This window comes from Crocuta crocuta, unplaced genomic scaffold (genome assembly GCF_008692635.1).
Source record: "Crocuta crocuta isolate KB4526 unplaced genomic scaffold, BGI_CrCroc_1.0 scaffold166, whole genome shotgun sequence".
In the NCBI taxonomy this organism is placed as follows: domain Eukaryota; kingdom Metazoa; phylum Chordata; class Mammalia; order Carnivora; family Hyaenidae; genus Crocuta; species Crocuta crocuta.
In genome coordinates, this window is record NW_027531018.1 from 2218136 (window position 1) to 2243258 (window position 25123).

General features: G+C 41.5%; 1 protein-coding gene across 1 annotated transcript in view; it reads left to right on the forward strand.

The window, feature by feature from the left end:
- The window catches only part of TMEM131L (transmembrane 131 like), a 171360-nt gene that overhangs the window by 84874 nt on the left and 61363 nt on the right, over positions 1-25123 (forward strand). Inside the window, exons 7-12 of the mRNA XM_077770960.1 lie at positions 484-600; positions 1699-1809; positions 21610-21687; positions 21890-22043; positions 23388-23446; positions 23766-23874. Coding sequence (XP_077627086.1) covers positions 484-600; positions 1699-1809; positions 21610-21687; positions 21890-22043; positions 23388-23446; positions 23766-23874 — 628 coding nt within the window. The remainder of the gene's footprint in view (positions 1-483; positions 601-1698; positions 1810-21609; positions 21688-21889; positions 22044-23387; positions 23447-23765; positions 23875-25123) is intronic.

Sequence of the window (25123 nt, forward strand, 5' to 3'; positions counted from 1 at the left end):
CCTAATACACTTTTTTTTCTTTTTAATATGAGACCAAGGAAATGGTATAGGAGGAAGCCCACTATTATGTTTATGATTGTCCAGATAAACGCAGCTCCTTTTATTAGGTATTGACAGGTTTGTACATCGGTAGCTCCTTCTACTTAAGTAAGGTTAGAACTGTGTTCGATAAAGGCCATTGAACACAACGTGGGTGCAGAAGAGGAGGGAAAGGGATGGATGTGAGTGAGGGTGCAGGGTTCCCAGGCCAAAGTGAAAGGACTCAGCGGCTGCCTTGCCGGAGGTCTGTGGTATGTTCCTTGATACCTTCTTAAATTGTTGGGTTTTGTTCCATTTGGGGATTCCTAGGGATTCATGGTACTTCTGAATCAAGGGCACAGAATATGCAGACATCTGTTAACAGACATTGTCAAAAAGAAGGTCTGTGAAAGACCTCTTTTAAGAGGCCCATTCCAAATGGCTAATTTGGCATCTTTCTTTCAGGTAATTCCGGCAATGGGTAAAACGTCCTTCAGAATTATCTTCTTACCTACTGAGGAAGGAAGCATTGAAAGTTCTTTATTTATTAATACCTCCTCGTATGGAGTCCTTCCCTATCATGTAAGTGAAGCTATTTCCTCTTGTGCCATGATTCTGTTGTTGATTTAACAAAGGAGTTTGGATATTTTGTAAAAGACTTTGGGAAACGTTGCCGCCTGGCTTATGTTGTTAGAATATAAGGTCGTTAGTGATGTCAAACTCACCAGCTTTCTCCCTTTTCCTGCCTCCGGTGCCACGCGCACTGGGCTGTCTTCCGCACAGAGTACAGAGCTGCAACTCTCGCCCTGAATCTCCGAAGGACATTGGAGCAAAACAAAGAAGTCTACCATGTTATATTTCTGTTATAAAATAGAGTGGACTTTCAGAACTCTCTGTCCTCACCTCATGAACAGTCCGGAGGGAGGAGCTATAAAGGCAGTCTCTACTGATTTTGCCTTCTTCCCTTCTGGGCTCAGGGATATTTCTGATCAGAGGACAAGGATTGGAGGCCAGTTCTCAGGGAGCTTACTATTGATACCAAGGCACCCGGGATGGAGAGTGAAGAATCTTTTCATTGTCGTTCACAAAAGTAGTTAGGAATCTTGATCTTAAGTGGTGTCTGTGACATCTTTATTAGGATGTGGCATCAAGCCAAGATCTATCACTTTTGTGGTTATTTCTTATTGGATTCCATTTAACACTTGTTCCCATATTGGAAAAGTTGTCTATATCTGAGAAGCTTTGCTACAGTGAGGAACATTCAGCTTAAATATAGTAACTTTTGTTACTTCTTTTGTACACAAAGATAAATATAGTAACTGGATTAATATAGTCTTTAAACATTTTTTTAATGTTTATTTATTTTTGAGAGAGAGTCAGAGACAGAGAGAGACAGAGCACAAGCAGGGGAGGGGCAGAGAGAGAGGGAGACACGGAATCCGAAGCAGGCTCCAGGTTCCGAGCTGTCAGCACAGAGCCAGACACAGGGCTTGAACTCACACATGGTGAGATCTTGACCTGAGCCGAAGTCATACGCTCGAATGACTGAACCTCCTGGGTTAATACGGTCTTAAAGGTCAAGGTGGTGAATACAGATTTCCTTGAAAAAGTATTTTAACATTATGGCAAATGTGTTTCAAAACAAGTAGAGGAGTAATTTACTTCTTTTTTTTTCTGAAGGTATCTGGAATTGGCACTCGGAGAATCTCTACAGAAGGGTCTGCAAAACAGCTGCCAAATGCTTATTTTCTGCTTCCTCAGGTCCAGAGCATTCAGCTTTCACAGACACAGGTAATTTTAATGGTAGATTTATTTTGAATTCTAGTAAACGCCAAACTTTGTAGTCCTCTAAAGTTATGTATCTTTTGCAGCCTTTTTTATATAGGATTGCTAGAGATATTAAACTCACCAGCTTTTAGAATCGAGATTTTACTATTTCCTGCTTTTTGAAAAAATCTTGATATATATATAGAAACTATATGAAGTGTCAGTGAAATCCATTTTCTTCTTTTGAAAGGCTGTGTAGTCCACGGTGTTGCTTTATCACAGTTGGCTTAATCTTGTTTTTGATCATTCGAAGTGTTTCCAGTTATTTGTTATTATTACCATTAGTCCATGTACGTGTTTTGTAAGTTTCTTTATTTCATTTTTGGATTGCCTGTTTCCTTGGGGTACATTTTGTAAAGAGAGTGTCTGTAGTTAAAGACTATGAACCATTTTATAGAGCTTGTTAAATCTTGCCAGGTTGCTTTTCAAGAAGACAGAAGTGCTATGGTCACTAGTAATGATATTTTTTTCAGGAATGTCTTACTATCCTCCCCTCTCCCTGTTTCCAGCCTCTCTTGAGTGTGGCTCAGTGGAAGGAAATATTTTTGATGTTTTAGAATGTATATCCAGGTGACCCTTGAGCACTGCAGAGGCTATGGGTATCGACCCTCAACACAGTTCAAAATCTGTGTATAACTTGACTCCCCAGAAACTTAACTGCTAATAGCCTGCTGTTAGTCAGAAGCCCTACAGATAACATAAATAGTTGATTAACACATATTCTGTGTTGTATTATACACTATACTCTGACTATAAAATAAGCTAGAGAAAATGTTATTAAGAAAATAATTAGGAAGAGAAAATAGATTTACAGTACTGCACTCTATTGAAAAAATTTGCATGTAAGTAGATTTGCACAATTCAACCTATGTTATTCAAGGGTCAGCTGTAATGATACCTTAATGTTGTTTTTCATACGCATTTCATTAATAACGTTTAAGTTTGACCACTTTTCCCCTTTGACTGATTTCCTTGTAGCTATGGTTAACTTTTGAAATTGAGGAAACTCTTTTTTTAAATATTTGTATTTTGAGAGACAGACAGAGAGACAGCAAGCAGGGGAGGGACAGAGAGGGAGGGAGATACAGAATCCCAAGCAGGCTCCAGGTTCTGAGTGGTCAGCCGAGCCCCACACGGGGCTTGAACTCATGAACCATGAGATCGTGGAAGCTTACCGACGGAGCCACCCAGGTGCTTTATCACCTTACCTACCCTTTCTTTCTGATTAGTGAGTAAAGAACATTGCTTAGAGCTTTGTGTCAGTCACAGTAGTGCCTGGGGCTTTCCTTCATGCAGCAGTCTTCTTGAGCCTCTGCTGTGGGCAGGCACTGGTTTAGCATTCCCATCTTCCTGGAACTCCCATTCCAGTGGGAAGACAAATAAAACTAATTTACTTCAAACTAATGTAATATAGTGTAATGTAATAAAATTATTTTTATTTTTATAAAACTGAATAGCTCTTCCAGGATTTTAAGGAAGTTTTCTTTTAGTTTGTACATTTGGATTTGGTTTAAATCCTAAGACCAATGGGGATGTATTGAACCTGTTTTTTTCTTTTTCAAGTTTATTTATTTTGAGAGAGAGAGAGAGAGAGAGCGAGCGAGCAAGCAGGGGGAGGCAGAGAGAGAGAGGGAGAGAGAATCTCAAGCAGGCTCTGCACTCACAGTGCAGAGCCCAATGTGGGGCTTGAACATCACGCCCAGTGAGATCATGACCTGAGTCGAAACCAAGTCTGACTCCTAACCAACTGAGCCACTCAAGCACCCTTGTATTGAATGGTTTTAGGCATAAAAATGATCTGAACTAACTTGCATTTTTGTAAGGGTTGAAAGGGCTGGGGTTAAATGTAACTTGCATATGCTGATAGCATAGGTTTTTCCTGCTGAACGTTTTTAGCCTTATCTCAGGGCTGTCCTTCAGCAGAGCAAGTGGCTGAGAGTGGCCAGGTTACTCTGGTTACTGAGACTGGAAGCTTTGAATGCCAGATGCCATATTAGTGGTGATAAAAGTATTGAAACAGAGACAGGTGTTCAGTTATCTTAGTTAGTAGGGGTTAACTTAAGGATACAGAGAATTAAAGGAGAGAAGCAATGACCGTGCAGGTCTCTCTGTGAGGCCCGTGGGAGACCTTGCTGTGAAGAGAGCTTGCACGTTATATGCACTGTACCTGGCAGATCTTATCTGCTGGCCGTGATGCCTGCTGCCCTTACCTGCATCTGGGCTGTCATCATCTCTTTCCCAGGCTACTCTAGTGACCCCTTAATGGATCTGTCAGCCTCTAGTCTGGCCCTTTCAGAAGTCTCTTTTCCTACAATGCAAGTTGGACCACACTAGTCTTCTTCTTAACAGCTTTCAGTGCATTCCTGCAGGTCTCAGGATTTAAACCGGGTCCTTAGTGTGGCTGTAAGGCCTTGCACCGTCTGGCTACTGTCTTTCACAGTCACATGGTCTTCCTCTGGTTGCTCACCAGTGCCGTTTCCACTCCTCCACACGTCCTTTGTGCCTGCAGTTTCCTCAGCTTTCGCTGCCCCAGCTGCCCTTTGGATCAGCCCTGATTTCATCCTTCCTGTTTCAGCTCAAGCTCCACTTCTTTAGAGAGTCTTGCCGTCTCTCCCTATTCTGGTTTAGGACCCTTGATGGACTGTCGTATAACTGTGTTTTTCCCACTTAGAATGCTTATCCCCATTAAATCGCGTGGTTACTTAGCTCTGTGAAATTGCAGCCCAATGGAAAGCAGAGGCTGTCTGCCATTGCTCTCCGCAGGACCCCTGCCCCTCCAGGGACCTCCAGCAGAGTGCCTAGTGAGCACGGGATAGGTGGACTTCTGGCTGTCCCCATGGGAGCCGTTTCAGGGATTCTTTGTTCTGTTTTTTTTGCATTTTAATTTATTTTTTAACAGCTTTATTGAGATATAACTCGCATACCACAGACTTGACCCATTCGACAGTTTTTAGCCTACTCAAGAGTTGTGTGGCCACCCCCACAGTCTAATTTTAGAACATTTCCATGGCCTCATCTCCTGGCAACCAGTATTCTATTTTCTGTCTCTATAGATTTGTCTCTTTTGGAGGTTTCATATAAATGAAATGTGTGATCTTTGTGATTATCTTCTTTCACTTAGCTTAATGTTTGTAAGTTTCATTCATGTCATAGCACATATCAGTCTTTTATTCTTTTTTATCACCCTACAGTAGCGTACCATTGTATGGACATACCACATTTTGTTTAACCATTTATCAGTTGACAGATATTTGACTTGTTTCTAGTTTTTGGCTAATGTCAGAACTGTTACAGTGAACATTTACAAGTTACAAGTTTGTGTGGGCATATGTTTACTGTTCTCTTGGGTGTGTACATTGGAGTGGACTCCTGTGGTCATATGGTAATTATATGTTTAACATTTTGAGGAACTTTGAAAAAGTGGTTGAATCATTTTACAATTTCACCAGCAATATATGAGGATTCCAGTTTTTCTACAGCTTCACCAAAACTTGTTATTTTATGTTTTTTGGTTTTTTAAAAGCATCCTAGTGGATGTGAAGTGATAGCTTAGGTGTTTGATTTGCACTTTCCTGATAACTAATGATGTTGAGCATCTTTTCACTGTGCTTATTGGTCACTTGTGTATCTACTTTGGAGAGAGGTCTATTCAAGTCTTTTGCCCAATTTAAAACTGGGTTATTCTGTCATTGTTGAGATGTAAGTGTTCTTTATATATTCTAGATAGTAGGCCTTTATCAAGTACATGAATTGGAAATACTTCTTTCATTCTGTGTTGATTTTTTCATTTTCTTGATGATGTCCTTTAAAGCACAAAAGTGTTCAGTTTTGATGAACTTCAGTTTTGCCCATTTTTTCCTCTGTCACTTATGCTTTTAGTGTTCTATCTAAAAAGGTTCACGGTTATCAGGATTTACTCGTATTTTCTTCAAAGAGTTTTATAGTTTATCTCTTACATTTAGGTCTATGGTGTATTTTGACATTTCAGTCACCTATAGTGTGAGCTAGGGATCCAGATTCATTCTTCTGGTGTGGGTATCCAGTCGTCCCAGTACCATTTTTAAAAGATGTTCATTTACTTATTTCAAGAGAGAAAGAGAGCAGGGAGGGGCAGAGAGAGAGGGAGAGAGAATCCCAAGCAGGCATGTGTTTGTATTGTGTTTAAGCGGCTGTAATTGCCAGCTATCCTTTCTCGGAAAGTAATGTCTTCATTTTGATACTCTGTTTTTCCTTCTTTCTGTTTTTTTGGTCAAGAACCCATCGTCTGGGGTTAGTGTTGAGTTCAGCTTCCCTCAAAAGGAGATAGAAGTTTTGGAAAGAACTCTGGTTCAGTTGAGAGCTGGAAGGTGGCCCTGCTACAACACTAGAGAGTGAGAAAGTTTAGGCAGACATTAAGATACTATCAGCTTTGCTTTCACGTACTTCCTCAGCACCACCTCTTGGGATAAACTAGGGTGCCAGTGAATTGTTCTTACACTGTCTCATTTTTTTGCAGTATGGGCTCATTTTGGTTCGTTTTATTTGTGTCTTTTACCCATTGGTTTCCGACTTTTGCATTTTTCCTGCTCTGTTGAATCAGATGGAATGACTCACTTTCTTCTGCTGGAAACAAGAGTGTGTGTGTGATTTCTTTTCTATCTAGATTTTTGGTGCTGTGTTGTAGCAGCCACTGAGTTTGGTTGGAAGGAGGGTATACATGTCGCCTCTCTGCTGCCCATGTGTGTTTGCTCCTGGGGAGAAGGGGGAACACGAGGACTTGACACTGCATTTTTCTTTTTAAGCCTTTTCATCTGGCCCTTCTTTTTCATTTGTTTTGCCCTTGATGAAGCAAAGGCTCCTAGAAGATGAGAGGCCACTGTTGTAGTGGGTCTCAGTGAGAGTCTGAGGTTCCTCTGCTTTTCTTGTGGTCTTCATTATTTAACCCCTGGGTTAGTCTCCTAGTCCTTCTCCATTCCGTGTGTCATACTGCTGCTCTCATGTCCTCCCAGACAAAGGTGTTGAGTGCTTCCCTGGTCCCTGTACTAGCTGAGTCCCGGTCGGTTTTAGCATAAAGCCCAAGCCCCGTAGCTTGGCGTATGAGGCCCTCAGCACCTGCTCCAGCCTCCTCTCCAGCCTCAGACGTCCCACACTTCTCTTCTTCACTCTGGCTTCCTAACCTGCTCACTGTTGGAACAGGCCATCCCTTTTTACCTACTGCCTTTCCTTCACAGGCTTTCACCCCCTTCTGACTCTCATTATCCGTCTCTCTCTCCATCCTCCGAGACGCGGTTCAGGTATCCACTCCTCTGCAGCTTCCCCAGGGTCCCCGGCGAGTCTGTGCTCCGGTCCCTCTGGCACTTGGTTCAGACCCTTGCTTGAACATCTGTTGTCGTCTTGTGTCATCCTCCATGAGGCTCTCTTCCGTGGGCCTGTTTCTTTGTCATTTTTATGATCTCAACATCAACTTAGTGTTAAGTACATTGAGGGCCCCCAGAGTTTTTAATAGATAGGTGAGTCAGTGGGCATCTGAGTTGAGATCCCCATATAGCATATCTACCTGTCGTAACATGTAAGATTTGCATAACTTCCCCTTTTCACTACATCAGCCACTTGACCTTCACCAGATTTACTACTAGGGCAGGTGGTAATATTCTTATTTTAGAAATTGTAGGATGGACTGAGAGTTTAAGTTACCTGGTGAAGGCCGAGGGCAGAGTCGGGATTGGCAGTGGGTTGCTGTAGGATTTTCCCCATGCGTAGTAAAGTGTCGTGATGACTTCCCTATCTGTGGCCTTAGTAACTCATGGCCCATGAGAGCTAAATAGCAAATAAAATGTGGGTTTTTTGCTACCTTTTTATAATGACAGAAGAACAATAGAAACAGCTTAAAGGCTCAACAGTAGAAAAAGGATTTGATAAATTTGATTATATCAACATGGTAGACTGTTAAATAGTTTCTCCCAGTTATAATTATGATGCTTAGTCTGACAAGGGAAGAGTAGAATATGAGCTAGGTTATACTTGATGAGTGTAACTGTAAAATACATAGTGGGATAGAATACATAAATATAGTTGTGCTAGGCTTATGAAAAAGTGAGAGTTATATTTTAGTGCTGTTTTGGTTCCAGACCATTGAGATTTGAGGAGTGTTTCAGTGGTTTATTTGGGCAAAACAATGTTTGAAATAGGTACCGTCTCAGAATCTGGCATATAGGCTCACTATCGCAATAGGTTCATCTCAGAGATTTACAGGAACTTAGTTATTGTTATTAGAATCATTATAAAGTAATGTTTATTGTTAAAAATAGAATGATAAGGCAGTATGGGAAACCCATAGAAGTTTTGAAGTTAGAGGAAAACGCATGACAAATAAAGGGGTGTGCATGTGTCCTAACATGATATCATAGTATCATATCATCTAAAAGAGAGATTGTGACTATAAAAAAAACTTAGTATGTAGTCAGAATAGAACATGGGAGACCAGAGAAGCGAAAAACTAGAATTAAGCCCAAGATCACAGTCACACTCAGCAAAGGTAACCAGGATTAATATTTTGTCATCTCCTAGGGGGCATCTGGGTGGCTCAGTTGGTTAAGTGTCTTACTTCGGCTCAGGTCATGATCTCGTGGCTCATGCATTCGACCCCCGCTTCCGGCTCTGTGCTGACAGCTCCCTCCCTCAGCTGCTTGCACTCTGTGTATCTCTCTGTCTCAAAAATACAAACAAACAAAAACATTAAAAAATATTTTGTCATCTCCTTTCAGTGTATTTCCTGAGTGTGTGTGTATATGATGAGGAGTTCCTCTTCCCACCGCAGCATAATGTTGCTGGATTGTATGGAGGAGAGATTATTTCTGGGTGTGCTGCGTGATATCTAATGCATTTCAGACCAGGAGTTCCTAACCTTTTGATATTGGCACAGCCTTCGCTTTTGGAAGTGGTGACATCAGGCCCATGTGCCTGCCTGCCGGGGACAGGTGTCGGGCAAGGGCTACGCTCCCAGGCCTCTTTGAAGCCGGGTGTCTGCCAGGTGGGGGGAAGGTGTCCCAAGTTGTTTTCTTGCTTATTTCTTGCCTCCTGAGGTGCTGATCCTTGTCAATTATGTGTGGCAATCTGGAAGGGAAGCTGTAAGGTCAGTACAGGGAGGGGACCAAGGAAAGTTATTTCAACCACGGTTTGACAGGAGAGAAAGGGGCACATTTCTCACTAACAAATATGGTATGAGAGTCTCTTCTGGGATTTGGAGATGGAAAACAGAGAACAGGGAAAGGTTCTTTAACCTCTGTAGCTGTCCTGTTTTCTTGATGGGGTTCCGTCATGAGGTAAATGAAAGAAACAGATATTCTGACTGTGATAGCTGAGAAGTCCTACAAATCTGTGTGAAGTCAATAATGCATTTAGTACCATTTCTTTGCCTGATAAAAGTTGTTTTGTTTTTTTTTTACATAAAAATGATAGGCTGTCAGACTCTGGAAAGCTCTTACTAGATATTAAGTAAATATGTGCTATTATGTAATTTTCTTCTACCTACCTACCTCTGAATATGGCTTTAAAAAAATTTTTTTTATGTCTTTATTTTATTTTGAGAGACAGAGACAGAGAGCAAGTGGGGGAGGAGCAGAGAGAGAGAGAGGGAGACACAGAATCTGAAGCAGGCTCCAGGCTCTGAGCTGTCAGCACAGAGACCGATGTGGGGCTTGAACCCACGGACTGCGAGATCATGACCTGAGCCGAAGTCGGACGGACGCTCAACCAACTGAGCCACCCAGGCGCCCCATGAATATGGCTTTTTAAAGCAAGGAAATTGAAAAAAGAAGCAACAACGAGGAAATTGCTAAAATTTGTACATTTTTCTCTTTTTCGTCTCATTCCAATGAGAATGATTCAAGGGGATGGGAACTTGGGAAGCAGAGACTGAGGGGCTGGTGAAGAGAAGGGAGGCAGGAAGCATGAGAAAGTCTAGAGAGAAGAATACATATGTGTGGGGCCAGTGTTTCTCTTCCCTCCATCCTACTGGGCAGTCCCATCCCCTCTGTCTTCTCCCTGTTGCTTCCCTAAAACCTCGCCTGTGTTGGCAGGAGAGACAGAGTTCTTGAACAGTTTCCTGGTCCCTCCTTTAACTCCGTGATTATTACTTAGTATCTTTTCTGCCTTCCAGGAGCATTGACTAGCTCCTTACTGAAAACTTGGAGAGATCCCTGTCGTCGTAAACATAGTATTTAGAAGCTCTCGTTTTTATTATTTCCTTTGCAAAGTTTATAAACTCCTTAAGCGCAGGAATCCTGTCTTAGCCAGCATTTGTTTTCTTATCACCTGGCAGTCTGGCCACATAAGGTGCGGTGAATAAGTGTTTGACACTTGAATAATGATCTGAAAAAGAGACTACAATCTCAACTATTTAAGAAGTTGTGAGACAAGAATCTTTCTTTTACTTCTTTCAAGCTTTCATTATATTATTCTAAAAACTTTTGTTGGGGTATTTGAAGATGCCCAATAAATAATATCTGTATTGTTCTGAACTACTGGATAAATAAGAATCAGGAGTCAGGGAACCAAAATGCCACCTTCATATTGCTGATGAGCCACATCCTCAGGTATCAGCTGAGCTCAGAGAACCAGTTACTAACTCCCTGTCCCCTTGGGTCGATAGTGGAGTGGGCCCATCAGAAGGGGAGTTGGAGTCTGAAGGACAGACATCCCTCTCCTGAGTAGGGAGAAAGCAGCTCCTCCGTGAGCTCCTATCCTTCTACACACTGTCTACAGCACAGCATCATGGTCTGTGGCCCACTGACAAGCAACCCTCCCCTACCTTCAAGGTGAGAGGAAGACTTGGAGCCAAAGGACAAGTGAATTTAGGAAAAGAGAATCTTTTTCTTGTAACATTCCTCATTGGGATGGCCGTTAATTAAGCCTGAGTTCCCCCAACCCCTGACAAGGAGATCAGCAGACTTCTGGCAACTATGTTCCCACTTTTTCCTTAGCCTATTCCTCCTCCCACGGGACCCAAAACCCGATTGATCCTCCTCAGACTGGTGGGGAGCTTTGTCGAGTTTGCCCCTAGAAAGCTCTGAGGTAGATTAGAATAATTCATTAATAATCTGTTCCAAAGCCACACAAGAGCCAGGGTTGAAAGTTCATGTCCCCATCTGTTTCCCATTCCAAATTCTTTTCAAGTATGGTATCCAATACAGCTTATCAGAGCGTTTGCAGTGGGATCAAATAACAGAGTAAAGCTACTCCAATAAAAAAAATACCAGCCATAAAGGATGCCCCATCATAGAGATGCATGGTAGAGTGAATAAGAAAGTGAATTCTAAAACCAGACCACTGGGGTAAAAATCTTGGTCATGCCTGAGTGACCTTGGCCAAATCACCTCACCTCTCTGTGTCTAAGTTTATAAGATAAATAACAATAGTACTACTTCATAGGATTGCTGTAGCTGTTGACTGAACGCATGCATAGAAAGTGCTTAGATTGGTACCTGGCCCCTAACTAAAATGCATTCATCACTTAACTGTAAAAATAAAGTTTTGAATATAAACCCTCTCCTATTGTGAAACTCTTGGAAATTTTTTAAATTCAGAGATTCAGTCCTCTGGCAAGATGTGAAAGTTCAAGGCTATAGTCCTATATCAAGTTATCTTGGCTTGTGAGTTAACATTAAAAGAATTTGAAGCCCTCCCCAATTTCTTATTCTTTTGGTCTTCGCCCGAGAGGTCATCCATGCCTGTGTGAAGCTGGGGCTCACTATTGCTAGAATGTGTGCAGCTTCCCCGGGCTTTCATAAATGACATTAATTGAATAGTAAGTCTCTCTGGGCACCTGACTGGCTCAGTCCACAGAGCATGCGACTCATGATTTTGGGGTTGTGAGTTCGAGCTCTACATTGTGTGTAGGGATTACTTAAAGATAAAAAAGAAAATCTTTTAAAAAAATATCAAATCTTTCTTGAGCCTTGCTTGAGTCTAGAGTCTTAAGACACACAAGAATATCATGATTATCAACCTGACATCCACTGGATTTATCTGGAAAACGTGCCTCCCATCCCAGCCCTCAAGGGACTAACTCTAAGCAGAATTTTTCCCAGTACTTCATTTTTGCCAAAAGGAGGGATGGTGATGGAGAGCATCACCTTGGTTTTGGCTTTAGTCTATGCCAGTTGTTTTGATTCTAAGACCTTGCATTTAAACTCAGTGGGGAGAGATTGCTTGTCGGGAGGCAACCGGCAGCCTGTGCATTCCTCTCTCAGGAAGTAGTCGCCGAGGCACTCCAGTCTTCCCTCAGAGTTGGAACTTGGCAGTGGTGGCAGCCCAGTCACAGGTGTGTCTTTGTTCTCCTTTCTGCGGGGAGTCCTTGTTTCTGGCACTCCTGCGCTGCCTGGCGTGGACAGCCTGTGAGGGATGGAGTGTCTCCGGTGCCTGGGGAAGGGCATGGGGATCTGTGTACGTAGTCGTTTCCATTGCCTCTTCCTGTGGATTCACTGAGGCTTCTGGGACCTACTTCTGAGAGGAGGCTTTTCCCTTTTAGCCCCACCTATATCAAGTGGAGCATTGTTTTCCGATTCTTGGAGGGGAGCTGCTGTTGATGTTTGGGAAGCTTAGGGCCTAGTGAGGACAGCATGTTGGCCATGAGCCACTCACCGTGGCCTCTAGGTTGTGAGGGTGCCCCTTCTTTCTCTGCACTTGGGGGCTCTGCCTCCAGGATATGCTTTTTCTGTCCCCTCTTGCTTTCAGGAAGGGTCAGTTGAGTTTCTAGCCCTTTCTCTGACACCTGCGAAGTTGCTACTGTTTTCTGGAATTGGTCCATTCTTTTTCCTTTTTCTTTCACTTTTAGACCTAGATTTTTTTTCTTCCTTTGTTTCTCTAGATATTTTCTTGTGAGTACTCCTAAAGGAAGAGAGAGAAAATCAGTAAGTTCTGGGTCTGCTGAAAGCATCTGTTGTTCAAACAAATCTTCTCTTCCCTGCATTGGATGGTCTTTCATAGGAGATACTCTCCTATCAGACCAACACCTAAATCAGGCCTGGGGTCAGTCTGTCTTGAGTCTTGAGTCAGTCTAACGAGGTAGTCTTGCCTGGTTCCTGTTTAATGAGTTTGTTCTTTTTGCTGTGCCTTCTCTTAGACTAAATCCTACTTCTATAAACTTCTCAAACATGTTCCCCCAGGACAGGGCCAGTAATTGTATCTCCACCTAATACGCTCTGGGTATTCTTCTCTGATATTCCCAGCCACCCCTCCCCCCCACCCCATGAACCTGTCCAGGTCTGTGTAACCCTGGGTATAGCTGTTTTCAGTCCTCAGTTGTTCTTACTGTGGATTCTGATCCTGACTTTAGAAGTGAGTTTCTCCATACCTCCTATGGCTGAATCCTGGTTCCTTTGTGGGGAATGATTCCAGTCTGCTATGACCTTGCTTTTCTTCTTTTCATTAATGTATTTTTAAGCTCCAGTAAGCACAAAGATCTCTCTCCCTCATTTCAATTAGATACCAGGCTGTCTTCATCTCTCTGTAAGCCTGTTGGGCTGTACCTTCAAGGTCTCATTTCTCATTCAATTTCTCTCTGGTTGTTCTGTCAGGATAGTCTTTTAAGAGGAGCCCTCTCTTTCTATTGCTTAGTTAATTTGTCTCTTCTGTCTTATGTGTTGTTCATCTTGCTCTGATAGGAAGACTAAACCATGTTTTCCTAACCTTCTAGCACCTCTTTGATTTCCAGAGTGAACCAGATTGTTCCAAGGACAGACCTTAGTGGTTGCCTTCTTTGTGCTTGCAATAATTCTGTCAAATTGCTTCTCTGACTCAACCCAAGATGAGAGCATAGGTCCTTAATAAGAGTACCCTTGTTGCTTCTTTTTTTTTTTTTTAAGTTTATTTTTGAGAGAGAGAGATTGTGAGAGAGAGGCAGAAAGAGGGGGAGACAGGGAATCCCAAGCAGTCAGTGCAGAGCCTGACATGGGCCTCGAACCCAGGAACTAGGAGATCATGACCTGAGCTAAAATCAAGAGTCAGATGCTTACCCGACTGAGCTACCCAGGCACCCCTCCTTGTTGCTTTTTTATTTATAAATCTGCCACCCATCTGTATATCTGTCATTTTGGATCTTGAAAATCTAAAACAGCAGTTAGCATTTAGATGATTAATAAATCTAGAGCCAGTGAGTTGGGGAGGAACTTTTGAGTCTGTGGACCAGCCCACATGAATTTAAACCAGACCCTTTTCATAGTTCCAACTCTTAGCCATGAAGATAATACATAAAAAAGGAACAGAATTCAGAACAACCTGTCTGTACCGCCTGCCTGGAATTGGACCCAACAGTTTCTTCAAGATCTGGTTATAAAAGCAGATGGTGTTCTAGAAGCTCTCTCTATTTTAAGGAGAGAGAGAGGGCCCTGACTGGGACATCTTTTCCTTTTCCTCCCTTCCCTTCCCTTCCCTGTGGTAAAGTGTGTGCACCGTAAGCTACCATTTTAAGTGTACAATTGAGTGGTGTTCAGTACATTCACATTTTGTGCAGCCATTACCACCATCCATGTCCAGAGTGTTTTCATCATCCCAAACTGAAACTTACAGCCACTACATAGTAACTCCCCATTAACCTCCTCTCAGCCCCTAATTCCCATTATTCTTTATGTGTCTATTCTAGGCTCCTTCCTGTAAGTGGAATCACAGAATATTTCCCTTTTAGTGTCTGTCTTATTTCACTTTGTTGTAACATTTTCAGGGTTCGTCCATATTATAGTGTATGTGTCGGAATGTCCTTCCCTTTTAAAACTGAACATTCCATTGCCTGGCTATTCCATGTTTTATTTATTCATCCATCCAGTGGTGGATCTGGGGTTGCTTCCACTTTTGACTACTGTATATAATGCTGCTATGAATTTGGGTGTACAAATATCTGTTTGAATGCTTCCTATCACTTTTGGGTGTGTAGCTAGAAGTAGAAGTGGTGCATACAGTAAATACATGTTCAGTTTTTTGAGGAACCTCTGTAGTGTTTCCCACTGCAGCACCCTTTCTTTCAGAGCCGTGGCTAATCTTTGCCAGGGAGATGCCTATTTAGGTAAAAACCATGCCCACGTTGCTCAAGGTCAGGCTACAGCAGCCTGCATCACAGAGGCTGAACTTTTGCCGAGCCTGGGCCCAGGTTCAAGGCCTGGGTCAGGCCTTCGGGATGCACTTGCCATTTGCTTAAGGCCCAGCAGCATCTAGTTGTATAAAAATAGCTGCTTGCCTTGGGGTCAAGCCACCGAACGCTCCATGACCTACCAAGGTGAAAATCCCACAAGGCTCTCCTGAGACTGCCAGTCCAGCTTGTAACAGTTCAAAGTCTGCTGCCCAAGTGCAAAAGCCAAGGTGTTGCACAACACAGGCCACTGTCACTTGGTCCAGTGAAAAGTCTCAGTATCTAAGTGTTAACTTGCTCTCCAAATTGCTTTTTCTCTGTCTTTCAGGGTTTCTGGCATATTTCAAGAGGGTGGAGGTTGTGGGCAGTAAATGGCTCTTCTCTCTTATTGCGGGGTTCTGAACCAAATGTGAAATAAGACAAAAAGAATTTGAAGTGTTTAAGAAAAATGAAAACAAAGACGTCTTCTCTTAGAAACCGAAGGAGTATGGAAGAGGAGTTTCCCCTCTTACAACTTTGATGTGGGAAAAAATGCTTCCCAGGAGCATTTAAGTTATTTATTGTGGAATTTTGCTCATGTAATGCATCAGTTGTGAATGAGCAAGTAAAAACAATAACACTCCCTTTCGAAGGTTTACTCATGCCCTTTGATTGGCATATGTATCTCATTTAGGGCCCATAACATGGCTGTGAATTTATTAGCTCCGTTTTATTGAAGAAGAGACAGAGTCTTAGGCAGGGTAGGGGATGTCCCTAAGGTTTTGTGGCTGGGGGGTTCATCTCGAATTTAGTTAACTGTAAAGCCTTTTCTAAAAAGATGCAGATAAGAAAAAATGCTATATGTATGCTTTCATCCTCTTCCCTTAAAACAGAAAGACGAATTTCAGTGAGTTCCTATGTTTTTACAAGTGTTTTAGCAAGTGGGTCTGGCAACATAGGTGGATTTTGTCTCAATGGCTAGATATCTGAGGATTAGAAGGGTAGTGATTGTGGGGAGGGTTGGAGCACAGTTGCTGTTTAAGGGTAAAAGCAGCCATACAGTGCTGACTAATAACTCAGCTGAGCCTCTCTGTTGCACAGGAAACACTAAATTAGGAGTTTGGTTATAGAGCATGGGTGTTGTGTGGAAGGGATCCAAGAAAGTGCCTGTTTTATGCAAAATCATTTGCTGTATAGACTGTATTGTACCTAGCACCGTGTGTGTGGGCCACTGTCTGGCATGGTCACATGGCTTACACAGAATCTTTAGCATTCAAAATTGTGGAAGGGGAGGAAAATAGGACCGAATATTGGGTTTTATCTAATTCTTATGTATTTCATGAGTTATAGTCCTTAAGTGAAAGGTTTTTGTGTGTGGTCATTACTGGGGAGGTTACATAATTTCAAGGCTCTTGTTCATTCTGCCTGGATTAATGTATTATAGATTCTCGTATACTTTTCTTAGGATATTGGTTTATTCTTGTTAAAAAATAAAAGTTGTCCAAGGTGGACTGGGTGGCTCAATTGGTTGGGGGTCCAACTTTGGCTCATGTCATGATATCACCATTCGTAGGTACGAGCCCTACGTCGGGCTCTGTGCTGACAGCTCAGAGCCTGAAGCCTGCTTTGGATTCTGTGTCTCCCTCTCTCTTTGCCCCTCCCCCGCTCACACTCTGTGCCTCTCTCTCAAAAATAAATAAGACATTAATTTTTTTTTAGAAAACCGTCTAAAATGACAGATTGGAAATCTATCATTTTCTTTCCACTTTACTTGTATACAATTCCCCCAAATCACACTGTACCGTGGCCTGATACACAAAGATGAGTTTCTTAGCAGGTAGAGGACCAGGTGATTTTTTTCCTCTTAGATTCAGTTAACTAGACTCCTAACACAAAAGCATGGGAATATAAGCTATTACAAAAAAGTTTTTTGGTTTTTTTTAAGACTACTATTTTCTTTTCTTTTTTTTTTTTTTAAGTTTATTTATTTTGAGAGAGNGAACTGTGAGACCATGACCTGAGCCAAAACCAAGAGTGAGTCGCTTAACTAAGCCATCCAGGCGCCCTGGTGGCTATTTTCTTGACTGTTGAATTATCTCTTGGAATGGTGCTCTAGTACTTGTTTCCATGGTGAAGAACTTTTTGGTTTTTAAATTTAGGAGTAGACTTGGTCTGTTCTGATTTACTTAGAAAAAACTGACTTGTGTTAAAGGACCTGCTATTTTTTTCCCCTGGGTTTCCATTATTAGCTACTGTTAGAATCTTTGATAAGTCATTTAACCCCTCCAAACCACATTTTCCCTCATCCTCTAAAAGGGAATAATACCATATACTTCATGTGGAAAATACGGAGAAATTGTTTTAGTTTTTAGCTGTAAAATTGATGAACTAATTTCTTAAAGTAATTTGGGGGGGGTTGAAAACTACAGAAGTAGGCTTCTGTTTTCCTTTTATAATCTGCCTAGCACACTCTTGCATAAGGGGAAGTCCCACTGTCTTAACAAGTGTGCTCAATTGGGGCCTTTCAGAAAAAATTCAGTCCCCGGTGGAGGTGGGGTGGGGGAGGGTGTGTGTACACACGCCTCAGGTGGCTCCTGTTTTGGTTATTTTTTTTTAATGTTTTATTTATTTCTGAGAGAGAGAGAGAGACAGCGTGAGCAGGGGAGGGTCAGAGAGAGAGGGAGATACAGAATCCGAAACAGGCTCCAGGCTCTGAGCTAGCTGTCAGCACAGAGCCTGACACGGGGCTCAAACACACGAACCGCGAGATCATGACCTGAGCTAAAGTCGGACGCTTAACCGACTGAGCCACCCAGGCGCCCCTATGGTTTACTTTTCGAAGTCAAGATTGCAGTAGGTTTGTTCTTTGGATTAAGACATGAATGCTTAAATTGCTCTTTGAGAAAACCTGGTGCTTTCAGGACAGTGTGGAGGTGCTAGGACGCCCCCTTGTGGGATACTGAAGTATGTTCTGCAACAAATGAAACAAGATAGTAGTTACGCTTCCAGCTAAGAGAGGACTCTTACTTAAAACGGTAAATTATAAATTCATCCACCCAGAAACTTACCAAGAATGACAAAATACTAGGCTTTATATTACATCAAGTCACTGTGCAAATTAGATTGTTAATCGTGTTCAAAAATTATAATTTTGGGGGCACCTGGGTGGCTTGGTCAGTTAAGCATCTGACTTCAGCTCAGGTTGTGATCTCATGGTTCATGGGTTCTAGCCCCACATCAGGCTCTGTGCTGGCAGCCGCTGTCTCCCTCTCTCTGTGCCCTTCTTCCTCAAACACACACACACTCAAAATAAATAAACAAACATTAAAAAAATTATAATTTTGAACTTGTAACATCTCAACATTTGAAGACATATTTTAGGGAAGAGAATTGCCTTGTCAGGTTAAGACCTATAGTTAAATTGCTGTAAATTTTCCAAAAACGTAACTATTATAAATTCGTATGTTGAAAATGTCTTGATACGGGTTTTTCTTTAAACTTTTTGGTGTTGTTGAAAGTTTTAGAGCATAAGTACATGTCAAGTGGCAGGCTTTGGTATATTCTTTTATTTTAGAGCCACTGTTTATTATTTTTAGTTTATTTTATTCAAATTTGCCTTTTTAAAGCAAGCATCTGTGGCTGCGTGCCACTTCTCTTCACTCACTGATTGCATACTGAGTGCCCATTAAGTGGTAGGCATTGAGATAACAGCATCAGGCAAGGACTTACAGTCTTCTGGGGAAGACAGACTTTGAGCAAGTTGTTACATTATGATGAGTGCTAAGGAAGGTCAGGGAAAAGGTGCTATGGGTGTGAGTAATGGGCAGTTAGTCTAGCTGTGGGGGCAGGGAAAACCTTGGTGAAGGGGATGTGTAAGCTGGACATGAAGGATGAATTGGGTGTAGCTAGGTAGAGAGAGGGTGGATTGGAGATGTGAGTTCACAGCAAAACAACACATTTAGAGGTTGAAGGCAAGACAGAGCAGAAAGTAGACCAGTGAGGCTGGAGCATAAATAAGGAGGTGGATGAAGACTAGACACCTACCTGAGTGTTGAAGCCACAGTGAAGGATTTGGTCTTTGACGGGTTTTAAGCAGCTAGTGCCATCACCTGATTTGCATATTTGTAAACTCACTTTTGATGCAGTGCAGAGACTGGAGTGGAGAGAGAGGTGGACAGACACAGGGAGACTAGCCTACCTGTCTCTCTCCCGCTCCTCCTTCTCCCTCCCACTAGGGCAAGCATCCCTCAACTTTTTCTGTAAAGGCTCAGAGAGTAAATTTTGACTTTCCAAATGCGATCTCTGTTGCAAGTACTCATCTCTGCAGATGTAGCATGAAAGCACCCATACACAGTATACAAAGGAATGGGCATGGCTCTGTTCCAATAAAACTTTATTTATAAACACAGGCAGTGGCCTGGATTTGGCCCATGGGCATAGTTTGCTGACCCCCAATCTCCGGGGTGTAGGAATGAAGGAAAGTGAATGGATTCAATGGTTTCCAAGGAGGTGTGATCAGTATTACTTGGTTATGGGTTTGTTGGAGAAGGGTAAGTGAGAAGCTGAAGTTGACTTGCAGGTTTCTGGCTTAAATAACTGTGTGAATAGTGGTTCCAGGACAACGTGCACACAGGCGTAGCTGTCTTGGCGAGTGTGAGCATTCGGGTATGGAGAGAGAAGTGCAGGCAGCTTTGGCGTGTCACAGAGCTTCCCTAGAGAGAGAGTGAAAAGGGCAAAAGATAGAATCCCAAATAACTCTAACATCTTGAAAGGAGAGGGGGAAGAGCCACAAAGGAGGAGCCAAAGAAGAAGGAGAAAAACCAAGAGAAGCACAAGTGGTTAATGGGGTTAAGTTGGCAGAAGCGTTAGGCATAGTGGAAAGTGTCTATTGGATTTGGATGTGAGGAGGTCATTTATAACTTGCATTAAAGCAATTTCAGAGAGTAGTGGGCTCTTTCTATGTCTATGATACAGTGGGACTTGTTTCTGGAAAGACCAATTCAAAATCTAATTCTTCCTTAAGGTTTTAGTTTCCATTTACAAATGGTATTATTCTGTTTAAGTCTAGCATATACTAGTAGTTGCTTTTTATTTTTTTAATTAAAAATTTTTTTAATGCTTTTTATTGAGAGAGAGAGAGTGTGAGCAGGGGACGGGCAGAGAGAGAGACAGACAGACAGAATCTGAAGTAGGCTCCAGGCTCTGAGCTGTTGCCACAGAGCCCAACGAGAGGCTCGAACTCATGAATTGTGAGATCATGACCTGAGCCAAAGCTGGATGCTTAACCAACTGAGCCACACAGCACCCCAACTAGCAGTTGCTTTTTAAAAGACTCTTTGGTTGACGTTTGGTCCTATTTCAAGCTTGGTTAGCCTTCTTTAAAGAATTTTTTTAAATGTATTTGAGAGAGAGAGAGAGAGAGAGAAAGCATGCATGAGCGGGGAAGCAGGGGAGGGCAGAGAGAGAAGGGGACAGAAGATCCAAAGTGGGTTCTGTGCTGACAGCAGCAAGCCCAAAGAGGGGCTCGAACTCAAAAACCATGAGATATGACCTGAGCTGAAGTCAGAAGCTTAACTTACTGAGCTACCCAGGCTTCCCATCTTAATTAAACTTCTTAATAATCTTTACTGCATTTTAAAAAGTATTATATCTTATTCCTTCTTTGGTACTTTAATTGCTGAATGGCAATTGTAGTATTAAAAAACGTGTTTTTAATATATACTTTAATATGTACTTAGGTAGTTCTTAATAGATTTAATAAAGTAAACACAATCATGGTGGTTCTACTTAATATTAAGTCTTCCTGGAGTGAATAAAGGCTTACCCACAATGAAGTCTGCCAAGGATTTGGGAAATGCCTTCGTACCTTACTGAGATTTCCTGTGACTGTGGCTGCGAAGCCGAGTGCCTTTTTATTTTATAATCACCATGCCAGACACATCAAGCTGAACAAAAGAAGAGCTGTCACAGCTGCTGGGTTTTGGATTTACACGCTGCACGACCTGACTTCCCTGCGTGCTCACTGTCTGCAGCCCCTCCCTCCCCCAAATGGCTGTATTCCTGAACTGGAGTGTGTGTTTCCTTATCTTAAAGATAATGTCAGTTATCATTCCATGTGGCCATCGAGGTCTTTGAACTTGATGAGATTTTGCATTTTTTTCATCTATTTTGGTCTCTTCCATGCATAGCTCTTTCACATATTAAAATGATAATGACAGCCAGTTCAGTTTTAGACATCTCTTACTGTTTGTCACAGCTTCTAACGCCATTCTATTAATGGAAGGCAGACAGAAGAACAGTTGATTGGCTATTGCTGGGTGAACCTACTTTGAAATAAAAGATTCCTGTGTTGAAACAGAATGTTCAGAAAGTATAAGAACTGCCAAACTACAGTGTTCCTGTGTATATTTAGAACATATTTATCTCCTTATTTCCATAATAGGAATTTTCATGTTGCCCAAAGGAGAGCTTATGACTTCCATTAGAATGTAAGTGTGGTGGCAGGCTTTTCTGTCTTATTCATATTTATTTCCAGCTACTAGGATAGTACCCAGCATTTAGCAGATACTCAAATATTTATCAACTGAGTGAATGTTCTGAATAAATGATGGATTGTTTACTACCAATACATTATTGAACTCTTTGCCTCTTTTTAAGTTTTTTCTCCCCTTTTTTTCTTCTTTTAGGCAGAAACCACTAATACTAGCCTCTTGCAAGTACAACTGGAATGCAGTTTACGTAATAAAGTGTGTCAGCAATTAAAGGTAAAATTAAAATATTCACTGTTCTCATTCTTCCTTTCTTGCCTCTTGGCTTGGAAATCAAAAATAACATGACACGTTCTGTTTTCAGAAATACACATGTCCTTACCATAAGTGCTCTTCTTTTTCTAAAATTTGAAATCACAAAGTTTGGATGATTTTTTTTTTTTGAGTTTTTCTTTTTTTTCTACCCCTCTTATCTCAGAGTTGTTATATGGAATCTGACGATGTTTTACGACTACAAATGAGCATAATCGTAACCATGGAAAACTCCTCAAAAGAGTTTGAAGAAAATACACAAGATTTGTTAGACCATCTTTCTATAATTTATGTAGCCACAGATAAATCGGAGACCTCAGGTAAGGTGGAATCTTTTAACATTTTTATTATAGTATATTTTGATCTGCAGCACCATTCTTAAAGCATTTACCTGTAGGCTGTAACATTCCCATGCAAGACAGTGAGCCTTTGCTTCCATTATTAAGAGATTGTAACACTAACTCGTTCTCAATCTGCAACTCCTAATAGGGCTGTGTTATCTTGGAGCAAATTAAGTGGCAACTGCAAACCATTTTTGAGTTTCCTTGGGATGGTTTTGTTTTGGCGTTCTGAGATAGGAAACAAGTTAAATGAACACACCAATCTAATATAAATGTCCACAAAGTATTTGTGAAGTCGTGTCTCTTGTTCCAGTGTTACTGATCTGCAGAAGCTCGGTGAAAGAACTTGTGCTGTTCCGTATGTTTAATAGTTGACTGGGTGCCAGTTGTTCCCTGATGCCAGACAACTTAGCATGGTGTGCATGGTAGTGTTCATTTTCATGAAGTTTGTCTTTGAAAATGTGTGTCCTCTGTACCAGAAATTACCTAGTTCATCAGTTTCAACTTCTGAGCACTTTTGTAGGCAACACAAATTAGGTGATTTTTGACATTGATAATGTAGAGTTTACTGTTATCCATTGGTTAGCAGGACTGTTCTGGTATATATGTATGTACATGTATATATGTATGTGTGTGTATATATATTATGTACAGATACTTACACGCACCACATACATACATATGAACACCTTCCATATACACATCCAGAGAAAAAACTGGTTCCAAAGTATAATTTTATGGTCCAGCGTCATCTACTTTCCAGTCCTTAGAATTGACTGTAGTAGTGACAGGTCTTCAGCAGGAGAGCTGTCCTGTTCTTGGCTTCCTGCTTTCTGGTGATCTCAGAATGGCCAGGTAGACATCAATGTAGAGAAGACCCCTGTCCCATGGGGAGCACTTCTGTGAGTGAAGGTTGAAAGGAAGGTTATGTTTTGAGATTCCAGGGTTTTGTTTTTCTTCAAATACAAACATCTAAATAAGGAAATGAGGAGCTGTCTAATCAACAGGAGAACATTGCTTTATTCAGAGCTGTCCAGTTGGTTAGTTTCATCCAGAGGAGTAATAGTATGACCCTAACTCAGAATATCTTCACTGGTAGCTCATTATCCTTTAGAGGGCCCATGTTGGTAGGATAGTCTTTTTGTATAGGTTTTTTTTTGTTGTGACTTAAACAAGAATACCCAACAGAAATACAATTTCGATGGTAGTGTTGAAAAACGAGTCACGTTCTTCACAGAAACGAAAAACTATAGCTACTATATTAAGGTATCAAAATGAGATGACTCTTTGTTTTAATCTCATTGTTCTGATTCTTTTGGACAGGTGATTCGGCAGTAAATATGTATATATTACATTCAGGAAACAGCCTTATTTGGATACAGGTAATTGTAAACTACATAAAGTAAAATTTTAAACTTATGAGTGTATGTTTAATTGCAGAACATGAGGAATTTTCAGCAACAGATACAGAAACAGTTGTCTCATTTCTCTTTTGCTTTAATTTATACCTATTTTCCCTTGCTTGCACCCACATTAGGATGAAGGTTGTCAACACCCCCTTTCTACTGTCCTAGACACATAACGCTGAGCTGTTGCTTTATGCCAGCCTAAACGACTTAGTTCTTTTAAGAGTTGATTCGAATTGGATACTCACCCAGCTGAGAGTAGTCATGTGGATTTATTTTATTTTTTTTTTTGTAGGACGTACATCATTTTTCACAGAGAGATGCTCTGTCTTTGCAGTTTGAACCAGTACTCCTACCTACTTCTACAACCAACTTTACAAAAATCGCCTCTTTCACTTGCAAAGGTACAGATGTTAAAAATACTGGAGGTTGTCTTTTTATTTTTGTGATCTGGTTATGACGACAGTTCTTTTCTGTGAAATGACTTAGGCTTCACAAGGTTTTCAGAAAGCGAATGGGCTTGATTATAATACTGCAGCCTTAATAGTTCTCAGAGATAGAATGGTGGAAAAAAAAGATCATTGACACCACTATTATTCTGCCACACATGGGGGTGGGTTTGCATTTAAAGCTTAACTCATTTGGTGATTTGAAAGACCAGGATGTAAACGTGTTGGTATAGGTGCTGCTTCCACAGAGACAAAGGTGTGCTGCCCGGGTTGTGTATCTGTGCAGAATGCAAGGCAGATCGAGTGAGTGTAAACACAGTCCTAGCTTAGGTTCTTATTTACAGTTAAAAAGAATTCTGTAAAGAAATGCAAATTGTTTTAAACATGAAAACATGCTCTGCCTCCTTTATATTTCTTTAAAAGAATTTCTTTAATGCTAATTTATTTTTGAAAGAGGAAGAACACAAGCAGGGAATGAGCAGGGAGAGAGGGAGAGAGGATCCCAAGTAGGGATGATGACCTGAGCCTAAGTCAGATGCTTAACTGACTCAGCCACCCAGGTGCCCCTTTTTAATTTTTTTTTTAAGTTTGTTTATTTGAGAGAGAGAAAGAGAAATAGAGAGAGAGAGAAACACAAGCACGGGAGGAGCAGAGAGAAGGAGAGACAATCCTGAGAGAGAGACAGAGAGAGAGAGAGAGAGAGAACACAAGCAGGGGAGGAGCAGAGAGAAGGAGAGACAATCCCAAGCGGGCTCCTCCCACTAGTGCAGAACCCAATGTGGGTCTGGAATTCATGAACTGTGAGATGACCTGAGCCAAGATCAAGAGTCAGATGCTTCACCGACTGCACCAACCAGGCACCCTGCCTCACTTATGTTTCAAGAAATGCTAACTAAAGCGACAAGTGAGATATAGTTTACTACTTACATCAATAAAAATGTTAAAAGTGTTAATATTCTATGTTGGTAATGATTAGGAAAAAAAACACTTTTTTTTTTTGACAAGAGTATTAACCAATGCAGGCTTTTTTGGAGGGAAAACTGACAGTGTATGAAAATTTAAAATGCACATATATGCTCCTTGATGCTACAGACATGTGCACTGTTGTGACACCGTCCTTCCATGGACAGGGCACGTGTTCAATTGTAGCCCATTTACAGGAGGGTGTGCTCAGCAGCTGTTAGGCGTAGGTGGACTTGTAATG